The sequence below is a fragment of the Myxine glutinosa genome, chromosome 3 (genome assembly GCF_964187855.1).
Source record: "Myxine glutinosa chromosome 3, kmMyxGlut1.1, whole genome shotgun sequence".
NCBI lineage: Eukaryota > Metazoa > Chordata > Myxini > Myxiniformes > Myxinidae > Myxine > Myxine glutinosa.
The window spans coordinates 82156503-82180881 of NC_136263.1; the positions used below are offsets into that span (position 1 = coordinate 82156503).

Sequence of the window (24379 nt, forward strand, 5' to 3'; positions counted from 1 at the left end):
ACTGCAATCCCCCTTCCTCTTCATGTCAATTTCTCACAACTCCCCTTCCCCTTCCTTTCAATTTTTCCTCATCTGCTTCAATCACTTTCCCTTCTTGATTGCAAGCAACTTCGTCCTCTCTTTCTGTTTTGGCCAGCAGCCATTTTACTCCCAACTCGAGCCTGACAACTTTCTCCTTGGGTATTTCCCCCCTCCCCCCCCTTGTACTAAAATGCCCTGCAGGTTTTGGAGTGGCTCAGATTGCAATGCACTCGCCACTGATTTGGATAATTCTGGGCACGATGGGATGATAATTATGCACTCATCAAGGCAATTTAATGTGATCGCCAAGAACGTTCAATCAGCTGCTGGGGTAGCAATGTTGTATATTTGAAGATTTTAAGCTGGCTATCCTTATTGCACATGCTTGTGGATATTTTTCCTCTGACGAGAATAGCCCTTTGGACTGGTTCCTTGACGAAATTCCAAATTATTGCCTTAATCTCTGTGTAGGTTAGCATTGATAGATCAGCCACTGTATTTGAGAACCCAACGAGTCTAATGTACAGTAATTATTTATTTATTTTTGTTTTTCCCCATTTTCCCCCCTCCTAAATGAACGAATCATTCTCCATAAATTCTTTTTCTAAAGCTGCGTGTTGCATTTTCTGGATATGTGATGCATAGTACCCTATGGGGTGGATCTCTTCATCACAAAGTAGTTCTGTTGGGGTGCAAGTCTGCCTATTGTGTTATGGGAGTGGGTAAACCCTTACAACTTCTCCAAGAATGGAAACTTAACAATACAATTTATGGTCATGCAAAGATTTTCAAAATGATACACATGCACCTTGATCTTTAGGCCAAGACGCATGGCCACACACACACACACACACACACAACGCACAATGCACGGCCATATAATCTACACATGCTTTTGATGGCTTCTTCACTTTCCTTGATGGATTTACCAGCAGGCCAAGATGGACATGTCCACAATCTTGTAGTTTCTAGGTTGAGTTGGGTTGGTTGTATCAGTCGTCAGTTATAGAAGCGGAGTTGTATCAGTCATCATTTTAAAGAACAAAGATCCCCTTGGTCTAAAGCCGATTACTTGGATGACAAAGGCCGGGTGAGGAAACCGTGTTGTAACAGATAGAACATGCACGTTGTGAAAACTTTTCCTTATCTGTTTTAATAGTTCCTCGTAACACTAGTGTTGATCTCTGTGAATAAAACCTAGTTTTAATTTATTTTTTGCTTTTGATTTCTCTTTAAAAGGAATGTCTGACATACCTACCCAAAACAATTGATATTAACTGATCTTTAACTTTGCCTTCCCCCCAAAAATAAGCTTTTACTTCATCATTGTACGCCGTAAACCTTTAAACCCGTTCCGACACAGCCAGCTTTGAGGGAATTTACAGAATTTACCAGGAAGTGGAAGTTGCCGGACACATGGATAAATGAGAACCGCAGCGTCGGTGCAGATGAAAAATACGGTTTTGCTTCACGTAATGCACGCTGACTGAGTTTGTGGTGCTGCGGGCGTCTGGGTACAAATCCCACCTCGTCCCCAAGTTTCCTGATGTTTGGGGCGATGGAGTGGGAGGGACGAGCAAGTAGGGGTGGAAGATGTGGTTGAGTTTATGCACAGTCTACACTGAGACAGCTGCTGCTCCACAAACTTCACAGTACGCATTTCACAAATATACATTGCGCCAGAATTGTACAACTCACCTTTTAACCCGAATCATTTTCATTCTTCTGATGCAGTGGAAGCCATGCTGTTCCGTGAGGTTTCTCCTCTGTCTTCGTCATCTAATCAATATGCATGAGGCCCTCCTACCCCCTATCCTCACCACCTCACTGAACAGCGGCTTTTTTGATGGAAAGTGCAAATTCAACCACCGCTTTCTCTAAGATTGAAGTACATTTCGCAGTTGATGCTGGACATGTGGTGATGTTGTCTTGCAGATTGATATTTTGCAGAAAAGAAAGCTCAACATGGTCAGACATAAACTCTTTAAAAAAAAAAAAACACGAGTTGAACTTGGAGACGTTCTATTGTACCAATCGTTGTGTTTTTGGGCTACTAGAATAACCAATCGGCTGTTTTGATATCCGTGCCTACAAGGTCTGTTCTTGTCCTTATTCCAGAGATCAAGTGGGTTGACAGAGGGGCAGATTGATTCTGACAATAATGTAAAATGTATATTTCCTCCAGTTTGTTATAATGTAACACTTTAACCATTTCCTCTTCATTCCCATCCCCCAGAACCCATAAACACAACCTTTCTCTTGTTTCCAACATATCGACGCTCTCAGCACTCTCCCTACTCAGTATTGGTGAAGAGTTTGAGGACTACGGGGAGGGTGATGTCACAGACCTTTCCATGGAGGAAGCGCCACCACTGCAATTGGCCGACCCTCTGGTCTCTGGCAAAACATCATTGCAACATCGCAATTGGTTAGTTAAAAGATGAGGTTTTGGCCTCCCACTTTTGGGTTTGTAGATTTGAATTTAGCTTGGGATTGTGAAGGGTTTCCCTGTGCTGCATTTATTTGAAAATGTTGGGCTTTGAACATGGGATTGAGGTGATGATGATTTTATGTTGTGGTTGAGAAGTGGGCTCCTTTTGTTTCCCCAGAGCAGTATTGTCTTTGTAATCGACTAGGGCATGCCCGTACTATATCTATATCTAAAATTATATCCCCCCCTCTATTTACATGAAATGGTTTGGTCCATGAAATGTTTTGGTTCATTCGCAACGCCAAAGCGAACGGCGAACGCTTTACATGAAATGGTTTGGTGCATGAAATGTTTTGGTCCATTCGCAACGCCAAAGCGAACGGCGAACGGCTTGCGAGTACAGTGACAATCCCCCCGGGGTTTTAATTAGTTTTAAAACATCGTTTAACGCCAACATAGCGCCAACATAGTTTGCAAACGTGAAATAAATGAATACGCTCTCAAATGTGCCATCCGAGGCAGAGTGTGTCCGCCACGTTCGGCACACGCGATAGCTCGCTGCTCTCTGATTGGTTGAATCGTTTTTTGGACATAGCTCGGTAAGTAATTGTCCGATTAATATGAAACCTTGAAAAGGCACATCCTCGGGTCCCCAGCAATATACCTGGCAAGTTTAAAGTATATCGGACCCGTGGTTGTCGAGAAACAGCGGTCACAGACAAACAAACGTACAAACAAACACACAGAGATTACTGGAATTATAGATAGATGGTGCCATGTGACATGCATACTTTGACAAATGGGCACATTATTATTATTTTTTGACAGGACAAGCCATGAGGATGGATGCGTGGATGGTCATCTGATGTCAGAAGCACTAAGTTTTTGCTCCGGTTGTTCTCGTCACCTGGAACAGTTGGGGCAGCTAGAAAATCGCCTCCACAGACTGGAGACCACCAGGTAAGTTGTGGGTTGGCTCTTTTTTTGGTGCTTCATTTATTTATTTTTGGTAAGTTGATGAGAGGAAAAAGGATTTGTTTCCTAATCACCTCGGGAAGTTCACAAACTCATTATGCTTACCTAGTGAATCTAGCTATGATTTGAGCAAAAATGCACTTTTCCATGTTAGGGTGTTGACAAGCTTGGCTGGTGATGTCACATTTGTTGTTTTTGTTTTGATCTGTTAATATGTGCAGGGCCAGATTAACCTGTTGTGGGCCTAGCGCCAAACAAATTTGTGGGCCTCCATTTGGGGAACCATTGCAAAAGACAGGAGATCGACACAGAAGTAGTATTTAGCACAGTACACAGTTGTACACAAGTTTTATTTACAGATTTAAGTTGGAGATGGAGGTGGCTGACACTCAAGTACTAGCAGTGGTAGCCCTAGGGCAGAAGGACATGTACACACGTGTACATAAATAAATAGCAAATAAAAAAATATAATTTGTAATAAGGTGCCAATGTAAACTGGCATTGAATATGTGAACAGTTATTGTACTGCATGAGACAGCAATCTTAATGAAAAATCACTCATAGAGCGACACTTGGCAAAAGAGAACAAAGTAGAACGGCACCCAGTAGAGCATCATTTTGACCTCAAAAATAGTTGGTGGTTAAATTAAGTTAGCTGATGTGTAAATCCTATTCAAATTTCAAGTCAATCGGATGAAAATTGAGGATTTTGGAAATTGAAAGGTGGTTGACCTTTGGTCCATGTTGACCTTTTGTCCTTTTGACCTCAAATAAATAAGGATTCTATCGGACTACAAACTCTACAATTTGGTGACGTTTGAAGATCAGATTAAAATTGTGGCCTGTAGTGAAGTACACGTGAGCAGACACACACACACACACACACACACACACACACACACACACACACACACACACACACACACACACACACACACACACCGGAGTGATCAACATACTGGTCAAAAATTATTTTTTTCAAGTAATGAGTTCCCATATAAGGAACTGCGATGCAGGAGGAGGCCATTGGCTCCATTGAAGTCTGCACTATTATTACCAACTTGTGGTTTTTGTCCATGCTCTATCTGCTATATGAGAGCCGTTTGTCTGTGTCGCCATTTCTCTCAGAGATTGCTGAACGGATCATCGTCAAACTTTCATATGTTAATCAGTGAGTGCCTGGGAGTGTTTTAGGCAAAAAAACAAAAAAACAACTTTTTTTTGCATTTAAAAAAAAAAATCGCTCTATAGTGCCTAAGCCCTTTTGATTAATGACAGTTTTATACAAGTACACATTCGCATACATAAGTACAAAACAATCACCAGACATTTGAACACAAATAAAAAACGATTCAGGAAGCGGTCAAAGTTGGTTGTAAGGCTTCTTTTTCTTCCTGAACGTCATCATACTTGACACAGATACGTGATGAACGGCACATTCACCAGCATATATTCAACGAAAAGGTAAAATGATAATTTGACATTTATGATGGATTCTGATTTGGATGTAATTGCTTTTCCATTTTATTTGCCCTCATTTCAAATATGTTAATGTTTCTTTTTTGCTTGAGCAACGCCGGGTACTCCAGCTATAAACACTTCACTCGGGGTACAAATACAAATACAACTTTGTCTGGTGGGTAACATAGGCTATGTGGCCGCGGCCTCATTCGGTGGTTTGGGGGACCGGGAGAGGGTCAGGTCGTAAAGTCTCTGTAAATGTGTACCATGTAGCGCCACCTGGTAATGGTGGCAGAGGCTATTACAATTACCTTTTTTACCTGTGCAACACTGAGGTTATGAAGCACTCTTTTTAACGAGAAATTTTTTCCTCCTTCCCTTCCTCCTCCCGCTCCCCCCCCCCCCTCAAAACGGAGGGGCCTGCCAAAGCCACCCCCCCCCAAAGGATATATATGTAGTATATCTCTCCCCTCCCTCTCCCCTCACCTCCCCCCCGCCCCCCCACTCCCCCTTCCACTTTTTCCTCCCTCTCCTGCTTCCTCCCTCACCCCCTCCCCCCCATGCCAGGTACTCCTGCTCATCCTTTATAAATGCTGAGCCAGCTGGGATTCATACCTCTGACCTTCCAGACCCAGAATGAACGCTCTAACCATTATGCTACCAATCATGTAATCTTTGCAGCCGAAGGCGCAGGAGGCATTATGCTTTCATGTTGTCCGTCTGGCTTCGTGTTAGTCCATGCGTGCGTGTTTGATTGCATAACAAACATTCATTACTGTGATAACTAATTATCTGCTGAAGGAATTTTGACCAAACTTGGTAAAAGTATGAAAGATGAACTCATTAGATTTTGTCACTAAAAGATGAAAGACCTATGGTCATGTGACCTGTAATTGAAAACCTTTGTTACCGCAATAACTTGTGAAACACAGAAGTGATTTCTGTCAAACCTGCCCGAAGTATGGTCTGGGATACAAAGCTGAACTGATTCGATTTTGCCATCAAAAGGTCAAACAAAGGCCTTGTGCCATTTGAATATCGTTTTGCAGATCATAACTCCAGCTTGAATCATCTGATGTTTTTCTGTCTTTTGGAATTAAATGGAATTCCTGAAGTCTACATGAATCATTCCAAATGTTTAGATAATTTAACTTGCTGGTCACATCCTTGCCGAGCAAAACTCTTCTGGTGTTTTCTTTTGTCATAAAAGGACAATCCATAGGTAGGAATACGGCCGCAAATATTACTTTGCCATTGGAAGAAAAGAAACTGCAGGTTTCTATGACCCTTCGCCTGTCTGTCTGTGACCCTTTGCCATGTTTTGTAAACTAATTCCTGTTCAAGAATGTAACATACTACACTGTTTGTATTATCTTTTCTGCCTGTGCACAGTCCAAACAAAAGGATGCTGTCCATGGCATATGCAAGGTATGTTTTCTTTAAAAAACACATTTTCCAATGCGGTTGTGTTTTATAAATCCCGTTGAATAATAGCGTTATGTTGAGGACCGGGCTTCTTTGGCACTGTCCAAGACTGGTGTTGGTAAAATATTTTTTAAATCCATATAACCATTAAATATTAACCCATTTGGATGGTGACCCTGTTGTCCTACTTTTTTGGGTTAAACCTGCTTTTGATGTATCTTTCTCGCTGCTGGATGCACATTCTTTCACTAAATATTGGTCATAACCGATCTGAAATCTGCATTGTATGCTCTTGTCACTCAGGCAGCTACTGCAAGGCAGGAATGGCAGCTTTGAGAACTTAGTTCCAGATTGCTTGGACTCAGCCGAACCGGACATTGAGGAAAAGGTATTGGTGCTTTTGTATATATTTTTTTAAAGCATAAAATTGATTACTAATAACACGGGTTTTATTAGTTTTTGTCGTTCATATGCATGAATAGTTTTAATTCGGTACCGTCGACCAACCGATATGGTGATCGTGAATCGTGATCGATAATCGTGTTCGATAATTGATTCACGATCATATCAAGTGCTGATAAACTTGAGATTATTACATCGATTTGCTTACATATAATTCTTCGTTAATACGCACGTGTTGTGAACTCGAGCCGTGAATGTGGTTATTGTGTTTTTTATATAAAAAAGTTGTGGCATAAAATTTTGGATGATATCAGATTTTAGGCTTATCTTCATTTCCTGGAGATGTATTTTCAGTTTTCTTAACAAATTTGCCATTACCTTGTAAATAACTCTTGCAAATCATGCACAGGCCGATAGTTCAGTGATATCTCGATGTGTTTCAATAAGGTATGATATAGTTCAGTTCCTGGTGATATATTTTAAGTTTGTTTGTGTTTAAGCAAAACTTTTACAATGTTCTGTTCGTGTTGTTGCGTGTGTCGGTTTTCTCTTGATGTGCCATACTATTTACAGAGCATTGGTGCTGCCAAAGTAGTTTCTTGGAAACTTTTACACTGGGTGGTTTGCCACTGCCTTCCAAGTGTTGTGTGGCCTTGCTCTATCTTTTGAAATGTTGAGTGCCAACAAGGAAGCAGAACATACAATTTTTAGTCTTTCGAATGACTGGGGTTTGAACCTCTGACCTCCCAGATTCGGAGTGGATGCTCCAACCATTAACCCATTCTGTTGTGTGTGGGGTTCAGGGTAGTTATTAAAATGTAAGGCCTTAGCATAGACCGCCTGCTCACGTCGGATAAATCATTACCTTTGCCAATGAAGGTGGATGGAGGTTATGTTTTCAACCCTGTGTGTTTGTCTGTCTGTGACCAGGATATCTCAAAAGGTTGTGGACGGATTTGGACAAAATATGTTTGCAACGTTGCGTGTGTGACAAGGACGAAATTATTAGATTTTGGTGAAGATTCGAATCGATGTTATAATTTTTAAAAAGTGATTCTTCAACATTAATAGGCCCAAAAACGATACTTAGCACGATATCTCAAATAGTTATGGTCAGGTTTGGACAAAACTTGGTCAACAGGTTGGGTGTGTGCCAAGGATGAAATGATTCGATTTTGGTGAATATCTTATTCCGGATACTAGAATTTAAGTGATTTTTCATAATTGGGTGAGAAGGCCGAAACGTTATAGCATCATATTTCAAAAGGTTTGTTGAGGGTTATGACAAATCTTGGTGCATGAGTTGGGTAAGTGCCAAGAACAAGCTGATTCGAATTTGGTTCAAGTCCGAATCCAGATCTGGCCTATCGGTGGGATACAAAATGTAAACTGTTAAGCCTGGCAGAAGTCTGTGCTCCACTGAATGTTATTATAGTTTCTAACTGCAACGACCTTCATGTTTAGGTTGTTGTCCTGTTTTTGCTTTCTGTTGACAGTTTTTATATTGAGGTTAGTTAGGTTCATGGGTTCACATGATCTATGGTTCCCATAAAATCGGCAAGGTAAAGTGAGGAGTCCCCTTGGGAGGGTCATTAATGTAAGGTCACCCCAACTCTCAGCATGGAAGTTTGCTCCTCTCTGTCCCTCCCTCTGGAATTGTGGTGGTCCCGATAGAGTGACATCACTGCCAGTTCTGACAATGTCGTCACTCTGTGCTGGGCCCCATGGGAGGATTCCCCGCCTGCCCAATGATTAGCCGTGCCCAATGGCAAAGGGAAGTGCCACAGTTGTCTTGAGCTTTGGGCTGACGGTGGAAAGCTGCCATCTTGGTGCCATTTCAGTACTGAAGGGGTGGCATTCACTCTCTTTCACTGGGGTACAGTCTATGGTGTGGAGCTCTGCTCTCTTTTGCCTTGAACGATCGGTGGAGCTGGACGTTCTCTTTTGTCAGTGACGCTCCAATGTATTGCCCTGCTGTGCTGCAATCTCTGCCCAGTACAGGCCAACTCTGCTCTGCTATCCATGTGCCCCATGCCTTGTAATACAAGGGTTTATTAGTCCCCTACCGGTGTACACCGGAGGGGACTATTGGTTTGCACGCCGTCCCTCCATCCGTCAATCCGTCACGCAAAGAACAGTTTTCCGGACTTTTTTTCTAAACGCTTAATGCTAATGATTTCAAACTTGGTACATGGTTTCCTCATGATATGTTACAGGTCAAGTTCGAACTTCACGACGTTTCGATCATTTTTGACAAAGTTATGGCACTTTGAACTTTGGGAATTCTGATAATTCTGATGATCCTTAACTCAGTGCCGTTTTAAGTTTTAATTTCCTTTAAAAACCAATTTCTCTGCAATAATAGGACCGATTGAGATCAAATTTTCACCATATGATGGACTCGGTCTGTAGAATATTTTAATGGTAATTATGACGTCACAGGTCACGTGGTTCGGCCGCCATATTGTTTTTCGTGAAAAAACGAAAACCCCTTTTTCTCTGCAACGGCTGAACAGATCGAGGCCAAACTTTGCAGGCAGAATCGCGTACCCCTGATGAACAAAAAAGTCAGCGAGCATGATGTCATGCGTCACATGGTTTCAGAGTTATGACATTTTAAAGCATGAACCTTTAAAACCAAGCTCTTCCCTCATTTTTGATCCAATCGAGGGGAATCTTCACAGATCTGTTCAGCATGTCAGTCTACTAAAATGCCATTTTGGAATTTGCGATAGGGCACGTGGTTTGGCAGATATCGTTAATTAAATGAAAATATAAAAAAATATGGATATCTCTTGAATCGCCAGTACCTCAAGACCGTGAGTTGGTAATCATTTATATAATTCACACAGTGCAACATGTGCAGGCCGCTGCACGGAGCGACCTTGCGGGCTTATCAACGAGGCGAGGCGTGACACACGTGTCTCAGCATACCTCAGATCAAGTTTGAAAACTATCAACCGTGCATAAATTTGCAATTCGATCGATTTTGACAAAGTTATGGCACTTTGATCTTTGGTAGTGGACATGTATTGCAGCGCAATTCTCAGAATGCTTGTTTATCTATTAGCCTCATTCATCAATTCTCTTCGTCCCACTATATCTTTCTATATTTGTATTGTGCCTTTGCCTCTATCTAAATTAATCAATATTTTCCAAGATTGTGCACGTCTGCTTCCCAATCTTCCTCCTGCGTGTCACTCATTTCAACATTGGCTAATCCCTTATCCCTTGGCAAAATATTGTAAATCAAGATAAAATACTGAAAACTAGCACTGTTAGTCCATGTTCTGAATAGGACTGCTCATTATATCGCTCAGGTGAGTGACTGGCCAAGTTGAGCTCCAAGCTCTGTCGTCTTTTTAGTTTCCTGCCACTCGCCATTCTTAGCTGCGTAATGGGTCTGGTCCACATAACAATATTCATATTTTTAATATATGGTCTAGGCTCGTATAAATTTTTTTTTTTAAATATATGGTCGAGGCTCGTAGAAGAGCTCGAAGCTTATTGTAAATGTGTTTAATAATAGCAATAGGAAAACAGAGGAAAAATAAATAATTGTAATGAATTGGTTTTATTTGCTTGAAATACACATGCCTGTGTACAATTGCAAATACGATTGTAAAGCAAATTTATAACTAGAACATCACTCAGAGCGCAAACCTCCACCAGGCTGAACAGTTTGTTTTGTATCCCACTGATGGGCCGGATCTGGATTCGGACCTGAACCAAAATCTAATCGGCATATTCTTGTCACCGAACCAACTCGTCCACATAGTTTATTCATAACAGTTCCACAACTATTTTTTAAATATCATGTTGTATATCGCTTTCCCCCCAATCTCTCAATGGTGAAGACTCACTTAAAAAGTAAATAACTCTTGTATCCGAATCCATATTCAGATCTTCACCAAAATCTAATCAATTTGGTCTTGACAGACACCCAATCAATCCACCAAGTTTCGTCCAAATCCATCCACAACATTTTGAGATATCCTGCTATGTATCGTTTTTGGCCCTATCTCCCAATTGTGAAGAATCGCTTTAAAAATTCAGGTAGCCGGATCCGAATCCGGATCTTCACCAAAATCTAATAATTCCGTCCTTGTCACATATGCTACATCTCCACCAAATTTCGTCAGAATCCATCCACAACTTTGAGATATCTTGTTCACAAACAAACAGACAGTGGTGAAAACATAACCTCCATCCACCTTCCATGGCGGAGGTAAAAAAGATTCACCTTTCCCTCGCTTGTCCAAGTAGCATAGCGAGCTATTCTATTCCTTATGCATTCTTGGATGTTTTGTGTCTCAATCATCAAATTGCAATAAATACCAAGTACCCTTCTTGTCATAAACGATGGATGTAAAGTGGAACTTTTTGTGGTTATGAACACCAATGTGCCCAACTGCGGTTAATGCATACAGTGGATTTCCTTACTTTACAGTGGATTTCTGCGACATGGGTTTTGCATGATGTAAATTTTATGTGTGAGTGATTTTGTTACAGGAAATGTTTATGATGCGAAAAATGTACAGATCGTGTTTAAGTCATTGAGACATTAATCTCTTACGGGTAAAGTAAGGATATGCTTAACAGTTGTAATTATATTCAAATTTTACTGTGCTTGGAATTGATTTTGAGATTGCATTGGGCAGTCACGGAGGTGATTCACCACACCCTGCCAAGATCCCAGACCTGATGATGTCGCTCCCATACATACTTCATCCTTAAATATTGCGCATTCTCATTTTTAAATCTATTATTCTGAAAACTGAATGGAAAAAGGAAATCCACGTGGCCATTGTGCACTGACCCTCCTTTCGGAGCCAACCTCTGATGTGGGTGGAATTGAGGTGTTCAAGTTGTCAAACACACTAACGCTCCCAGCATTGTGACCTCTACTTATTGGGCATCACACTTGACAGCTCCTTGTCTTTCAGGAATGGGTGGTGTAGAATCCCTTTTCCTACGTAAGTACATTGAGTCCTTAAACTTCGAAGCAGTGCGCTGCTACCTCAAGTCAGCCCCATCTCCATCCTGGTCCTTTATTGCCCCCCATGGACCCTTCCCTGTATACTAAACAGGGTTTCTTCACCTTTCTCTCTCTCCCTCCCTCTCTTGTTCTTAACATCACTCTTCATGAGCCTCACTCTTGTAGAGAAAGTGAAAATTTCAAAACGACATATTTGGCCGACATTAACCACAACCCAAACCTTTCCCTGAATGTATAGGTGAAAGTTGTTTTTTAATTAATTGCAAAAATGAAAGTCTACATTTACTTTGTAATCTTTGGTGTCAAAACATAAGGTGGATAGAAAAAGTGAAAATGAGAGCCTTTAACAGGAAAGGATATAAATATAATAGGTTACAAAGCAGCAATGTCGGAAATTGCACCACAGCAAGTCATTTCGACTTCCAGAATTCAACCTTGAAAGATCGCGGAACAGCCGGGTCAAGTTTGCCAATATCCACATTCGAGCCTTGTCGATCAAATGCGGATGTGGTCGAGCAATGGTCGATAGGCTCCCTTCACAGAGCATTTATGGAGTGATCTGAACTGCCAAATGGTGGCTATTATCACCTACTTGTCATGGAGGGAGCCTAGACTCTAATAAATAGGTTGGGTGCTTGGTGCCGAGTGTGCTTGGTGTAGTGGTCAGCGGGATAGCTTGGAGGTATGCGCGTTCACATTTGAGATGATTTGCCTGGGTTTGAATCTGGACTTTTGCTATAAACTTGTTACCATTGTCTTTTACATGCATGGCTATGCATCGATGTGTGGTATTGGAATATTGGAAGGATGTTAAGCCGGAAGACCTGTCTGTCAGCACTGGTCATTGGTGGACGATAAAGATCCCACTGTGCCCTTCACAAAGACGAGGCGAGTTATTGCCAGCACCCTGAACACATTTCAAATTAATTCCACCTTTAGTTGAATGTAGGGCCTGGTTAGTTGGTTTGTAAAAGATGGGTCAAAAACATTCCCTGGCCAACCCCTCAAGAAGATGGGGATAACTTCGGCTGTTAGAATATGATGTAATAACAGGCTTGATACCTCTACCATCATGCTTACAAAGTTTTTATTTATTTATTTATTATTATTATTATTTTTTAAAATATATTTATTTCCCTTAATTTTTTTTTCTGTTTTTGCAAAAAAAAAAATTGCATCGTCAAAAATTGCTTTATATTTGACTTTTACCCGTTTTTAACTTCTTTATCTCAAAAGATCCTTCCTCCCATGAGCTGCTGATAGTTCATTTATGTGGCGTTTACGCTAACCTTTATCTTTGTGTTTCTTTTTTAAAATACCCGTCTGTAACTCACTTCCTGCTTTCAGCATTGCAAAGTGATGTTGCTGTGTACGACTGTTTTCTATTTGAATTCCAGAGCTCTGAATTTACAGAGCTAATCTTTGTGTTTCCTTCCTGTCACACTGTGCTTCCAAATAACCCCACACGATTGTTATTGTTAACGTTAACATTGACCCTCGTACTAACTTTCATCTTTGCACACGGAGGATAGCAGTTCTGTGTCTGCTTGCTTTTGTGTCCCACTTCCTGCTTCGGTCTAGGCTTATCGACTGCACATCCCTGATATAGTTACTTAACAACCTTCTGATGATGTAATTGACAGTTTTATATTGTTGTGAATGGCATCACCACAATGTTCTGTTGTCATACTCCCCAATCACATTTACTTGATGTTGGTGATGTAGGACTGGTCTCACTTTTGCTGGATTTTGACCTGAGCTGAGACTTGGTGAAGTTAATAATATTAGTAATAACTAGAGCGATGTCGATGGCGCATCATTGTAAATCCCCACGCTTACCTCCTAAAGCAAACCTTGAAAGATGGCAAAAAGTTCCATAAGGAATGACCCAATATCAAATTTAGTTTAATTTGCTTCCCATTTTGATCCTTGTGACCTTAAGGCCTGGGGCATGACGCTGGGGGGTTGGGAGGGGGGGGGGGGCGGGGGATAAAAAAAACAAGACATTTCATGCATTCCGCAAAGGTGATTGCATATTCTAAGTTTCATGAAAAAAATGTTGAATATGTTCTCGTAATTGCATTTTTTGGTTTTTGACCCTGCCCAAGTGGGTATGGCCAAAATGGCACTGCTCCTGCGTCTTCGTGCCATGTGGTGATCATAAATACCAAGTTTGGAGGAGATAGACAGATAGATTTAGGAGTTAGATAGATTTAAAAGGAGATGGATAGATTTATCAGGGGATAGATAGATAGATTTAAAAGGAGATGGATAGATTTAAAAGGAGATGGATAGATAGATAGATTTAAAAGGAGATGGATAGATTTATAAGGGGATAGATAGATAGATTTAAAAGGGGATAGATAGATAGATTTAGGAGGAGATAGATAGATTTAAAAGAAGATAGATCGATTTAAAAGGAGATAGACAGATAGATTTAGGAGAAGATAGATAGATTTAAAAGAAGATGGATAGATATAAAAGAAGAAAGATGGATTTAAAAGGAGATAGACAGATAGATTTAGGAGAAGATAGATTTAAAAGAAGATAGATAGATTTAAAAGAAGATGGATAGATTTCAAAGCAGATTAAAAAAAAAAAAAAAAACACCTTTAGAGGCCATTTTTCCCCGCAAAGCGGGGGTTGGCCTTTTTCGGGGACCGTGGTTGTTGTTTTTCGGTCCCCTTTTTGAAGCAATGTTTTATGGCCGGATGCCCTTCCTGCCGCCAACCCTTTTTGTCGCCTTTTACGACAAACAGGGAATTACCAGTGAACTGGTACTCAATTAGCCGACCTCGGAAGGATGACAGGCTGAGTCAACCCCCCTGGCGTTAATTCAGCGATCGACCGGGATTCGAACCCAGGATCCTAGGATCCTAAGCCGGCACCCTAGCTGTTAGCCCAACACCAGGGTTAGACCAGATAGATTGGATAGATTGGATAGACATAGATTAGGATATGTCTTGGATTGACATAGATTGGATTGACATAGATTGGATTGACATAGACATAGATTGGATAGACAACAGATAGATAGATTTAAAAGAAGATAGATAGATTAAAAAGAAGATAGATAGATTTAAAAGAAGATAGATAGATTAAAAAGAAGATAGATAGATTTAAAAGGAGATGGATATATTTAAAAGAAGATAGATAGTTTTAAAAGAAGATGGATAGATTTAAAAGAAGATAGATAGATTTAAAAGAAGATAGATAGATTTAAAAGAAGATGGATAGTTTTAAAAGAAGACGGATAGATTTAAAAGAAGATGGATAGATTTAAAAGGAGATGGATAGATTTAAAAGAAGATAGATAGATTTAAAAGAAGATAGATAGATTTAAAAGAAGATAGATAGATTTAAAAGGAGATGGATAGATTTAAAAGAAGATGGATAGATTTAAAAGAAGATAGATAGATTTAAAAGAAGATAGATAGATTTAAAAGAAGATAGATAGATTTAAAAGGAGATGGATAGATTTAAAAGAAGATGGATAGATTTAAAAGAAGATAGATAGATTTAAAAGAAGATAGATAGATTTAAAAGAAGATAGATAGATTAAAAAGAAGATAGATAGATTTAAAAGAAGATAGATAGATTAAAAAGAAGATAGATAGATTTAAAAGGAGATGGATAGATTTAAAAGAAGATAGATAGTTTTAAAAGAAGATGGATAGATTTAAAAGGAGATGGATAGATTTATAAGGGGATAGATATATAGATTTAGGAGGAGATACAACAACAACAACATGCATTTTAAAGGCCATTTTCCCTGCTAGAGCGGGGGTTAGCCTTGCGGTCCCCATGACAATCTTCTCCATTTTGCCCTATTTTCTGCATCTCTCCTTGTTAACTCCCTTGCCCGCATTTCTTCTTCCACCAGCTTTAGCCAAGTCTTTCTCGGTCTTCCCCGTCTTCTACTTCCTTCTACATTCATTTCCATCATTCATTTTCTACATTCATTTTTTTTTATATATTTTGTTTGTCTGGTTGATTTGTTTGTGAAGTAAATGTTAGCTCTTTCACGAGCCTCGATTCAGTATACAAAACAAAACAAAAAAAAAAAAAAAAAAAAAAAAAATCACTCTTCTCAACCAGCCACTTTCATCCTTCCTCAACACATGACCAAACCATCTCAACCTGTTCCTCTTCACAGCATCAATCACAGGCTCTATTCCCATCATCTTTCGCAATTCATCATTTGTCTTCCTCTCTCTCAACGATACTCCGCACATCCGTCGAACCATTCGCATTTCCACCCTTTCCAACCTTCGTTGCTGCTCTACGTTCATTACCCATGTCTCGCTCCCATAAATCATAACACTTCTCACACATGCAGCATACACCTTTCCCTTCAGCTTCAACGACACTCCCCTCATCGTCAGCACGCCACTCAATTCTCGAAACTTCTTCCATGCACATCTCACTCGAGCAACCGTTGCCGAGTCTGATCCACCTTCTCCATTCAGCATGTCTCCGAGGTAGCAAAATGTTTTCACACCTTTCAGCTTCACGCCGTCTCCAAGATCCAACTCAACATTTCCTCCATCTGCAGCTCCCTCTGTGCACACCTTACATTTGAATGTAGCTGCCACACTGGTTAATGACCCTCTCAGACCACTACATTTTTGATGAACCCACTCAGCGCACATTGTACACTGAATGGAGTTCACTCCGACACCCTTCCTACACACAGCACAGGGCCACTTCCCAGTTCTTTCCACCTCACCACATGCTTTACCACTTGCCATCACCTTCGTCTTTCCGATATTCACCTTCAGACCTTTTGTCTCCATACATTCCTTCCACGTGTTCATCTTTTCCTTCAGTCCATCCATACTTTCCGCAATCAACACCAGATCATCTGCATACAACAACTCCCACGGTAAACCCTCCTTTACGTTCTGAGCCAGCACCTCCATCACAGCTACAAATAGTAGTGGACTTAGTACCGACCCCTGATGCACTCCCACCTTCACCTCAAACTCACCACTGTTCCCGTCCTTCGTCCTTACAGCTGTGCGCGCTCTTTTGTACATTGCCATCACTACTCTGATCAACCATTCCTCCACTCCTAACTTCCTCAATGCCCATGTCAATACTTTGCGTGGAACCCGATCGAATGCTTTCTCCAGATCAACAAACCCAAGAAACAACTTCTTCCTCTTCTCCATGTACTTCTCCTGCAACTGCCTCACAATGAAAAGCGCGTCTGTCGTTCCTCTTCCTGGCATAAATCCAAACTGCATTTCATCGATCTTCACTTTCTTCCTTATCCTCCTCTCCAACACCCTTTCCAATACCTTCATTCCATGCTCCAATAACTTTATCGCTCGGTACGAGCCACACTCCAGAGGGTCACCTTTCCCCTTGTATAGAGGGACGAGGGTACTCAGTTCCCAATCCACTGGAATGCGGCCTTCTTTCACCACCAGATTACAGGTCTCTGTCATTCTCTTCGCACCCCAACTTCCTGCTGCCTTCAACATATCTCCCACAACTCCCGTCGGCCCTCCCGCTTTTCTACCCTTCATTGCTTTTATCGCTTCCTCAACTTCCTTCTCAGTTATCTTCTCTGCCGGTCCTAAAACTGGGTTACTCTCGATGTTGCCATCCCATTCATTCTCTGTATTCAACAGCATTTCCATGTATCTTTTCCATCTTCCTTTAATTCCATCTGGGTCGACAACGATTTGTCCCACTTCATCCTTCAAGCAGCTCACCCCCATCACATCACACCTCTCTTTCGCTATCTGCTTTGCAATCCTGAATACTGCTTTCTGACCCTCTTCCGAATCCAAGCGTTCTCCGATCATTTTCCTACATGCCTCCTGCGCCTTTGCTACCTCTTTCTTTGCAGCCTTCCTGGCTGCCTTATAACTTTCATGCTCTGCTGTTTCTGCTCCCGTACCCTTCGCCTTCTGCCACTCCTTGAACTTCTTCCTCTTCTCGTCAATCCTCTTTCCAACTTCATCATCCCACCACCATGTTTCCGAGTGCCTCGGTGGTCCTTTTGTCCATCCACATACCTCACCAACGGCTCCCAACAGACTAGCTTTCATTGACATCCAACCACTTTCAAGCTCAACCACATCATCTTCGACCCTACTCAGCCTCTCTTTTAATGCCTCCCTTACTGTCACCTCTTTCAACCTCCACACCTTCATTCTCGGTTGGTACTTCACCCGCCGAGCTCTCCTCGCACCTTTCACCCTTACGTCGCAGACAACCAAGTGGTGATGTGAAACAGCCTCCTCATCCGGGATCACCTTTGTGTCTCGGAGGTGCCCCCTATCTCGCCTACGCACCATCAGGTAGTCAACGGTTGTCGTCGACCCACCTGACGTGTATGTAACAAGCTTATTATCCTCTTTCTGGAACTGAGTATTACAAATCAACAAATCAGCTCCATCAGCAAACTCCAAAATCCTTTCACCTTCTCCATTTCTCACACCATATCCGTAACCCCCATGAACTCCGTCAAAACCATCCATACTCCTTCCCACGTGTCCATTTAGGTCTCCTCCTACCACAACAACTTCCTCATCTTTCACGTTTTCCATCAGCTTCTCTATCGCACACCAGAACTTGCCCTCTCTTCATCGCTCCGACCAACCTGCGGAGCATATCCCGAGATGACGTTCACCAAGAGCTTTCCAATCATCATTTTCACCATCATCAACCTATCACTCACTCTAGTCACACTCACCACACCGTCTACAAACTCCTCAGAAAACAGGACACCAACACCATTCACGCCCTCCAGGCACCCTTGCCACACAAACTTGTATTTCTGTCCCTGCCTACCCTTCACCATTCTCACACCACTTCCCTTCCATCTCGTCTCTTGCACACAACATATGTCCACTCTTCTTCTGACCAATACTTCCACCACTTCTCCTGATCTCCCTGTCATTGTCCCTACATTCCATGTCCCAAACCTCAGAAACCGATCTCCACTTCGGGCTGTACCCTGCCCACATGTAGTTGTAATTGTCATGGTTCTCTTTTTGAGGCAATGTTTTTTGTTTTTTTTAGGAGGAGATAGATTGATTTAGGAGATAGATTGATTTAGGAGATAGATTGATTTAGGAGATAGATTGATTTAGGAGATAGATTGATTTAGGAGATAGATTGATTTAGGAGGAGATAGATTGATTTAAAAGAAGATAGATAAATTTAAAAGGAGATAGATTTAAAAGGAGATGGATAGATTTAAAAGGAGATGGATAGATTTATAAGGGGATAGATATATAGATTTAAAAGGGGATAGATAGATAGATTTAGGAGGAGATATATAGATTTAAAATAAGATAGATAGATTTAAAAGAAGATAGATAGATTTAGGAGGAGATAGATAGATTTAAAATAAGATAGATAGATTTAAAAGAAGATAGATAGATTTAGGAGGAGATAGATAGATTTAAAATAAGATAGATAGATTTAAAAGAAGATAGATAGATTTAGGAGGAGATAGATAGATTTGAAAGAAGATGGATAGATTTAAAAGGAGATGGACAGATAGATAGATTTAAAAGGAGATGGATAGATTTAAAAGGAGATGGATAGATAGATAGATTTAAAAGGAGATAGATAGATTTAGGAGGAGATAGATAGATTTAAAAGAAGATAGATAGATTTAAAAGGAGATAGACAGATAGATTTAGGAGAAGATAGATAGATAGATTTAAAAGGGGATAGATAGATTTAAAAGGAGATGGATAGATTTATAAGGGGATCGATAGATAGATTTAAAAGGGGATAGATAGATAGATTTAGGAGGAGATAGATAGATTTAAAAGAAGATAGATAGATTTAAAAGGAGATAGACAGATAGATTTAGGAGAAGATAGATAGATTTAAAAGAAGATGGATAGATTTAAAAGAAGACGGATAGATTTAAAAGAAGATGGATAGATTTAAAAGGAGATGGATAGATTTAAAAGAAGACGGATAGATTTAAAAGAAGATGGATAGATTTAATAGGAGATGGTTAGATTTAAAAGAAGATAGATAGATTTAAAAGAAGATAGATAGATTTAAAAGAAGATAGATAGATTTAAAAGAAGATATATGGATTTAAAAGAAGATAGATAGATTTAAAAGAAGATAGATAGATTTAAAAGAAGATATATGGATTTAAAAGAAGATGGATAGATTAAAAAGAAGATGGATAGATTTAATAGGAGATGGTTAGATTTAAAAGAAGATAGATAGATTTAAAAGAAGATAGATAGATTTAAAAGAAGATAGATAGATTTAAAAGAAGATATATGGATTTAAAAGAAGATAGATAGATTTAAAAGAAGATAGATAGATTTAAAAGAAGACAGATAGATTTAAAAGAAGATGGATAGATTTAAAAGAAGATGGATAGATTTAAAAGAAGATGGATAGATTTAAAAGGAGATGGATAGATTTAAAAGAAGATAGATAGATTTAAAAGAAGATAGATAGATTTAAAAGGAGATGGATAGATTTAAAAGAAGATAGATAGATTTAAAAGAAGATGGATAGATTTAAAAGAAGATAGATAGATTTAAAAGGAGATGGATAGATTTAAAAGAAGATAGATAGATTTAAAAGAAGATGGATAGATTTAAAAGGAGATGGATAGATTTATAAGGGGATAGATAGATCGATTTAAAAGGGGATAGATAGATAGATTTAGGAGGAGATAGACAGACAGACTGAGCCGATTACAATATCCTTCCTTTTTTTTTGGTTGTTGTTTGCTTTTTTTTTTGTTTTGTTTGTTTCAAAAAGCATGGGGATAATAATGATGATACCAATAATGAACCTTTTTTGTATACCAAGTCGAGGCTTGTGTAAAAGCTAATACACAGAACGTATAATAAAGGGAGCGGGGGACAAGAGGGAGAGAGTGAGGGAAGCACAGCAACAGTAGAGAACTGGGACATCAGGAAATCTGTGGAAGGGAGAGGGCTGGGGCGTGTACATGGGATAAACAAGATGGCCGCTACTTGGACTTTCAGCAAAGAAAACGAAATTTGAAGGAGGTGGGTTTGGGGTGAATTAACGGGGGTAGAAAAGAACAAGGTTTTGGATGGGGGAAGATAAGAGATAGTGGTGAACATTGAACAGCTGTTTTAAAGACCTGGAGGGAGGAGTGGGATTGAAGAGAATGAGAGAGTTTGTTCCAGAGGCAGGAGAAAAGAGGAATGAAAGAGTGAAGGTGAGCAGAGTGCCTTGATTTTGGCAGTTTAACCATAAGAGGGTTACTGGCAGATCTTGTGCGACCTGTCGGAATATTTGGGGGACAGAGCACAGAGAGAGCTGGGGGAGCTAGGCCAGATAGGAGTCGGTAGAAGACAGAAAGACCACCTACCTGCCTGCGGTGAGAGAGAAGCCCTCAGAATCTGCTTCATCACGGGAGAATCTGTATTGAATATGCTCTACGTTCTTTATAATAGGATATTCCATCAGAATGTTGTGCCAAATAATTGATGAAAGCACCGAATTTGCTCCATGTCTGTGTTTCACATTACTGCTACGTCCCTGCTCACTCATTGCACAAAGGTACATTCTTAAAAAAACCCACTAAGGCTTGAAAGTAGCTCTTAAAGCAAATGTGGTGAATTGATTTTGAATAGATTTCATGTGGTGAATTCATTTCACTGCAACGGATGACATTCTGCCTTGTTTTAAATTGATAACTTCTGACTAGTGATTTTTGTAAACACAGAGAAACCGCAAAAGGGATTTTAATATTCGTGTTTGTATTCTGCCCAAAGGCAGGTTCAGTTCTGCCGAAGCAGCTTCTTGGCAAGGGTTGCACTGGGTGGTTTGCCATTGCCTTCCCAGCAGTAGTTTTTGCTGGAATGTGGAATTATTTTTCATGGTGCTGGCGATAACTCGTCTACTCCTCTCAAAGAACACCGTAGGATCTTCAACGTCCACCATCAAATGCCACCCAGGTTAACGTCCATCCGCGAGGTGGCATAATTGATGAAACGCCAGGATGACAGTTTATAGCTGAGTCGGGATTCGAACCTCGACTAGACGGCTTGGAGGTGAGTACCTGTAGGCCATTCTCAGCCCGGACTTCAATGTACGTCATCTTGGTTTCATTCTACCCTGCTGATGATTTGGAACTTCTTGTATTTTTTGATCACATGGCCGGTGACCAGGCTGGTGCACAATATCTCAGGAAATGTTTGAGCCTTTTACAACAACTTGCCTTTTCGAACCACACACGTGAAGCTTGCTCTGACTTGCCCTTTCAACTACATAGGCAGATATGGGGTTCTGACAAATGGCAATTTATTCATTGGGTGCTGAAGCTACAGACGCCATTAAATTAGCATGCTCTAGTGAAAAACCAAAGTCTGGTGAAGATATAACATGTTTATTAATCAATTGATGTTTTGAAGTTTCAAACAATGTTAATGTGTTTGAAAACTCTATTTTGACACGTTGCAACAACCTGGTCGAGATGTTTCAAACAGAATTTGTTTGACATGGCTGAAAGGCAGATTGCTGGCAGTTACAGTCACGTGAAAAAGTAAGTACGCCCCATGTAAAGTTTGGACTTTTTCAACATATTTCAACATACAGCTATTTGATCTTCATTTCAACAATATTGATAGATGAAGAATGAATGATCGTTTTAAGGCCATTTTCCCCACTAGAGTGGGGTTTAGCCTTGCGGGCCTCATGACAATCTTGGTTCCCTTTTTGAGGCAATGTTTTTATGGCCGGATACCCTTCCTGACGCCAACCCTTAGTTGCCTCTTACGATGCGCAGGGAAACGGTGTACCTATTCTAAACTGGGGTACACACCGAGAAAAATTGATCGATAAAGGTGACACGGCGTGCTCACACCAGCTCAGATGTCTAAATTGATATATAAAGGTGATATAATATAACAAATATCATGAAACATTTACATTTTGTAGTCCATTGTATAATTTAAATAAACATAAATGCAAATTTCGCTTGTGGAAAAAGTAAGTACACCCCTCCATTTATCACTACTTCAAATACCTAAAATTAGAATCAGGTGCACCAGCTCAGGTGCAAATGATCCGCACATCGTTAGAGAGGATCTTGGAGGAACCTGTCTTATTTAAACCTCAGACATTTAGTTTGGTTTGCTCTTTGTTGTTGAAGTGTGTGCCGTCACCATGCCCAGATCAAAAGAGCTCTCTGAGGCCTTCAGAAAGAAGGTTATAGATGCCTACGAGTCTGGGAAGGGATTTACAAAGATCTCCAAACAATTTGAAATCAATCATTCGACTGTCCGGAAGATCATCTACAAGTGGAGAAGATTCCAAACAACTGCCAACTTGTTCATGCCAGGCTGCCCCAGCAAGTTCAGCCCGAGAGCAGACCGCAAGATGCTGAAAAGTCTCTCAGAACCTCAGAATGTCATCACAGGACGCACAGGTAGCTCTTGCCACTGTTGATGTCAAAGTGCACGAGTCTACCATTAGAAAGAGGCTGCACAAATTTGATCTACATGGGAGGTGTGCCAGGAGGAAACCTTTGCTGTCCAGAAAGAACATCAGGGCAAGACTAAAGTTTGCCAATGAACACCGAGGCAAAGACCAGCACTTCTTGAACAATGTGCTCTGGACAGATGAGTCAAAGGTGGCGCTATTTGGCCACAGTACCAGAAGACATGTTTGGCGAAAACCAAAGACAGCATTTGACCACAAGAACCTGATACCAACTGTAAAGCATGGTGGTGAAAATATTATGGTTTGGGGCAGCTTTGCTGCATCAGGGCCTGGGCAGCTCACCATCATAGAATCCACTATGAATTCTTCATTGTACCAGAGGGTGCTTGAGGATAATGTGAGGCCATCTGTCGGAAAGTTGAAGCTCAACCGAAGGTGGACCTTGCAACATGACAATGACCCTAAACATACCAGTAAATCCACCAAGGAATGGCTGAAAAGAAAGAAATGGAGGGTTCTGGAATGGCCAAGTCAAAGTCCGGATCTAAATCCCATCGAGATGTTGTGGGGGGATTTGAAACAAGCTGTGCATGCCAGAAACCCCTCAAACATCGCACAGCTGAAATAATTCTGCATGGAGGAGTGGGCAAAAATTTCTCCCAGTCGATGTCAGAGACTGGTAGACGGTTATAAGAAACGCCTACTTGAGGTTGTTTCTGCCAAAGGGGGCAATACCACATTTTTGAGCCAAGGGTGTACTTACTTTTTCCACATGCGAAATTTGCATTTATGTTTCTATAAATTATACAATGGATTACAAAATGTAAATGTTTCATGATATTTGTTATATTATATCACCTTTATCTTTCAATATTGTTGAAATGAAGATCAATTAGCTGTATGTTGAAATATGTTGAAAAAGTCAAAACTTTACATGGGGTGTACTTACTTTTTCACATGACTGTATAATTGATTTGTGGTCCCAGTTCCAGTCTCGGGGTATAAAGAGATACTGCCTGCATATGATGAACACATTGCGGTGGTGCACATGTGACAACAGTTCTGACTGATGCATTGGTCGGGTAAAACCAGCTCGTATTGTAAAAAAGAGTTCATGCAATAACAGGAGACGTTTAATGGACCAATCTGTGTATAAAAGACTGTCGGATAAAGCTTTAGCTGAAAAACTTTTAGTGTTGGTGAGTGAATGTGGAACGGCTGAACAAGGCATACCATACTGA

The 24379-nt window shown here is 40.5% G+C and overlaps 1 protein-coding gene across 2 annotated transcripts in view; it reads left to right on the forward strand.

Moving 5' to 3' along the window:
- Positions 1–24379, forward strand: part of LOC137423417 (rab11 family-interacting protein 4) — a 70400-nt gene that overhangs the window by 24644 nt on the left and 21377 nt on the right. For both annotated transcript variants that reach the window (XM_068110561.2, XM_068110562.2), the window contains 4 exons: positions 2258–2449; positions 3281–3412; positions 6281–6316; positions 6617–6701. In XM_068110561.2, the coding sequence (XP_067966662.2) occupies positions 2258–2449; positions 3281–3412; positions 6281–6316; positions 6617–6701 (445 nt within the window). The remainder of the gene's footprint in view (positions 1–2257; positions 2450–3280; positions 3413–6280; positions 6317–6616; positions 6702–24379) is intronic.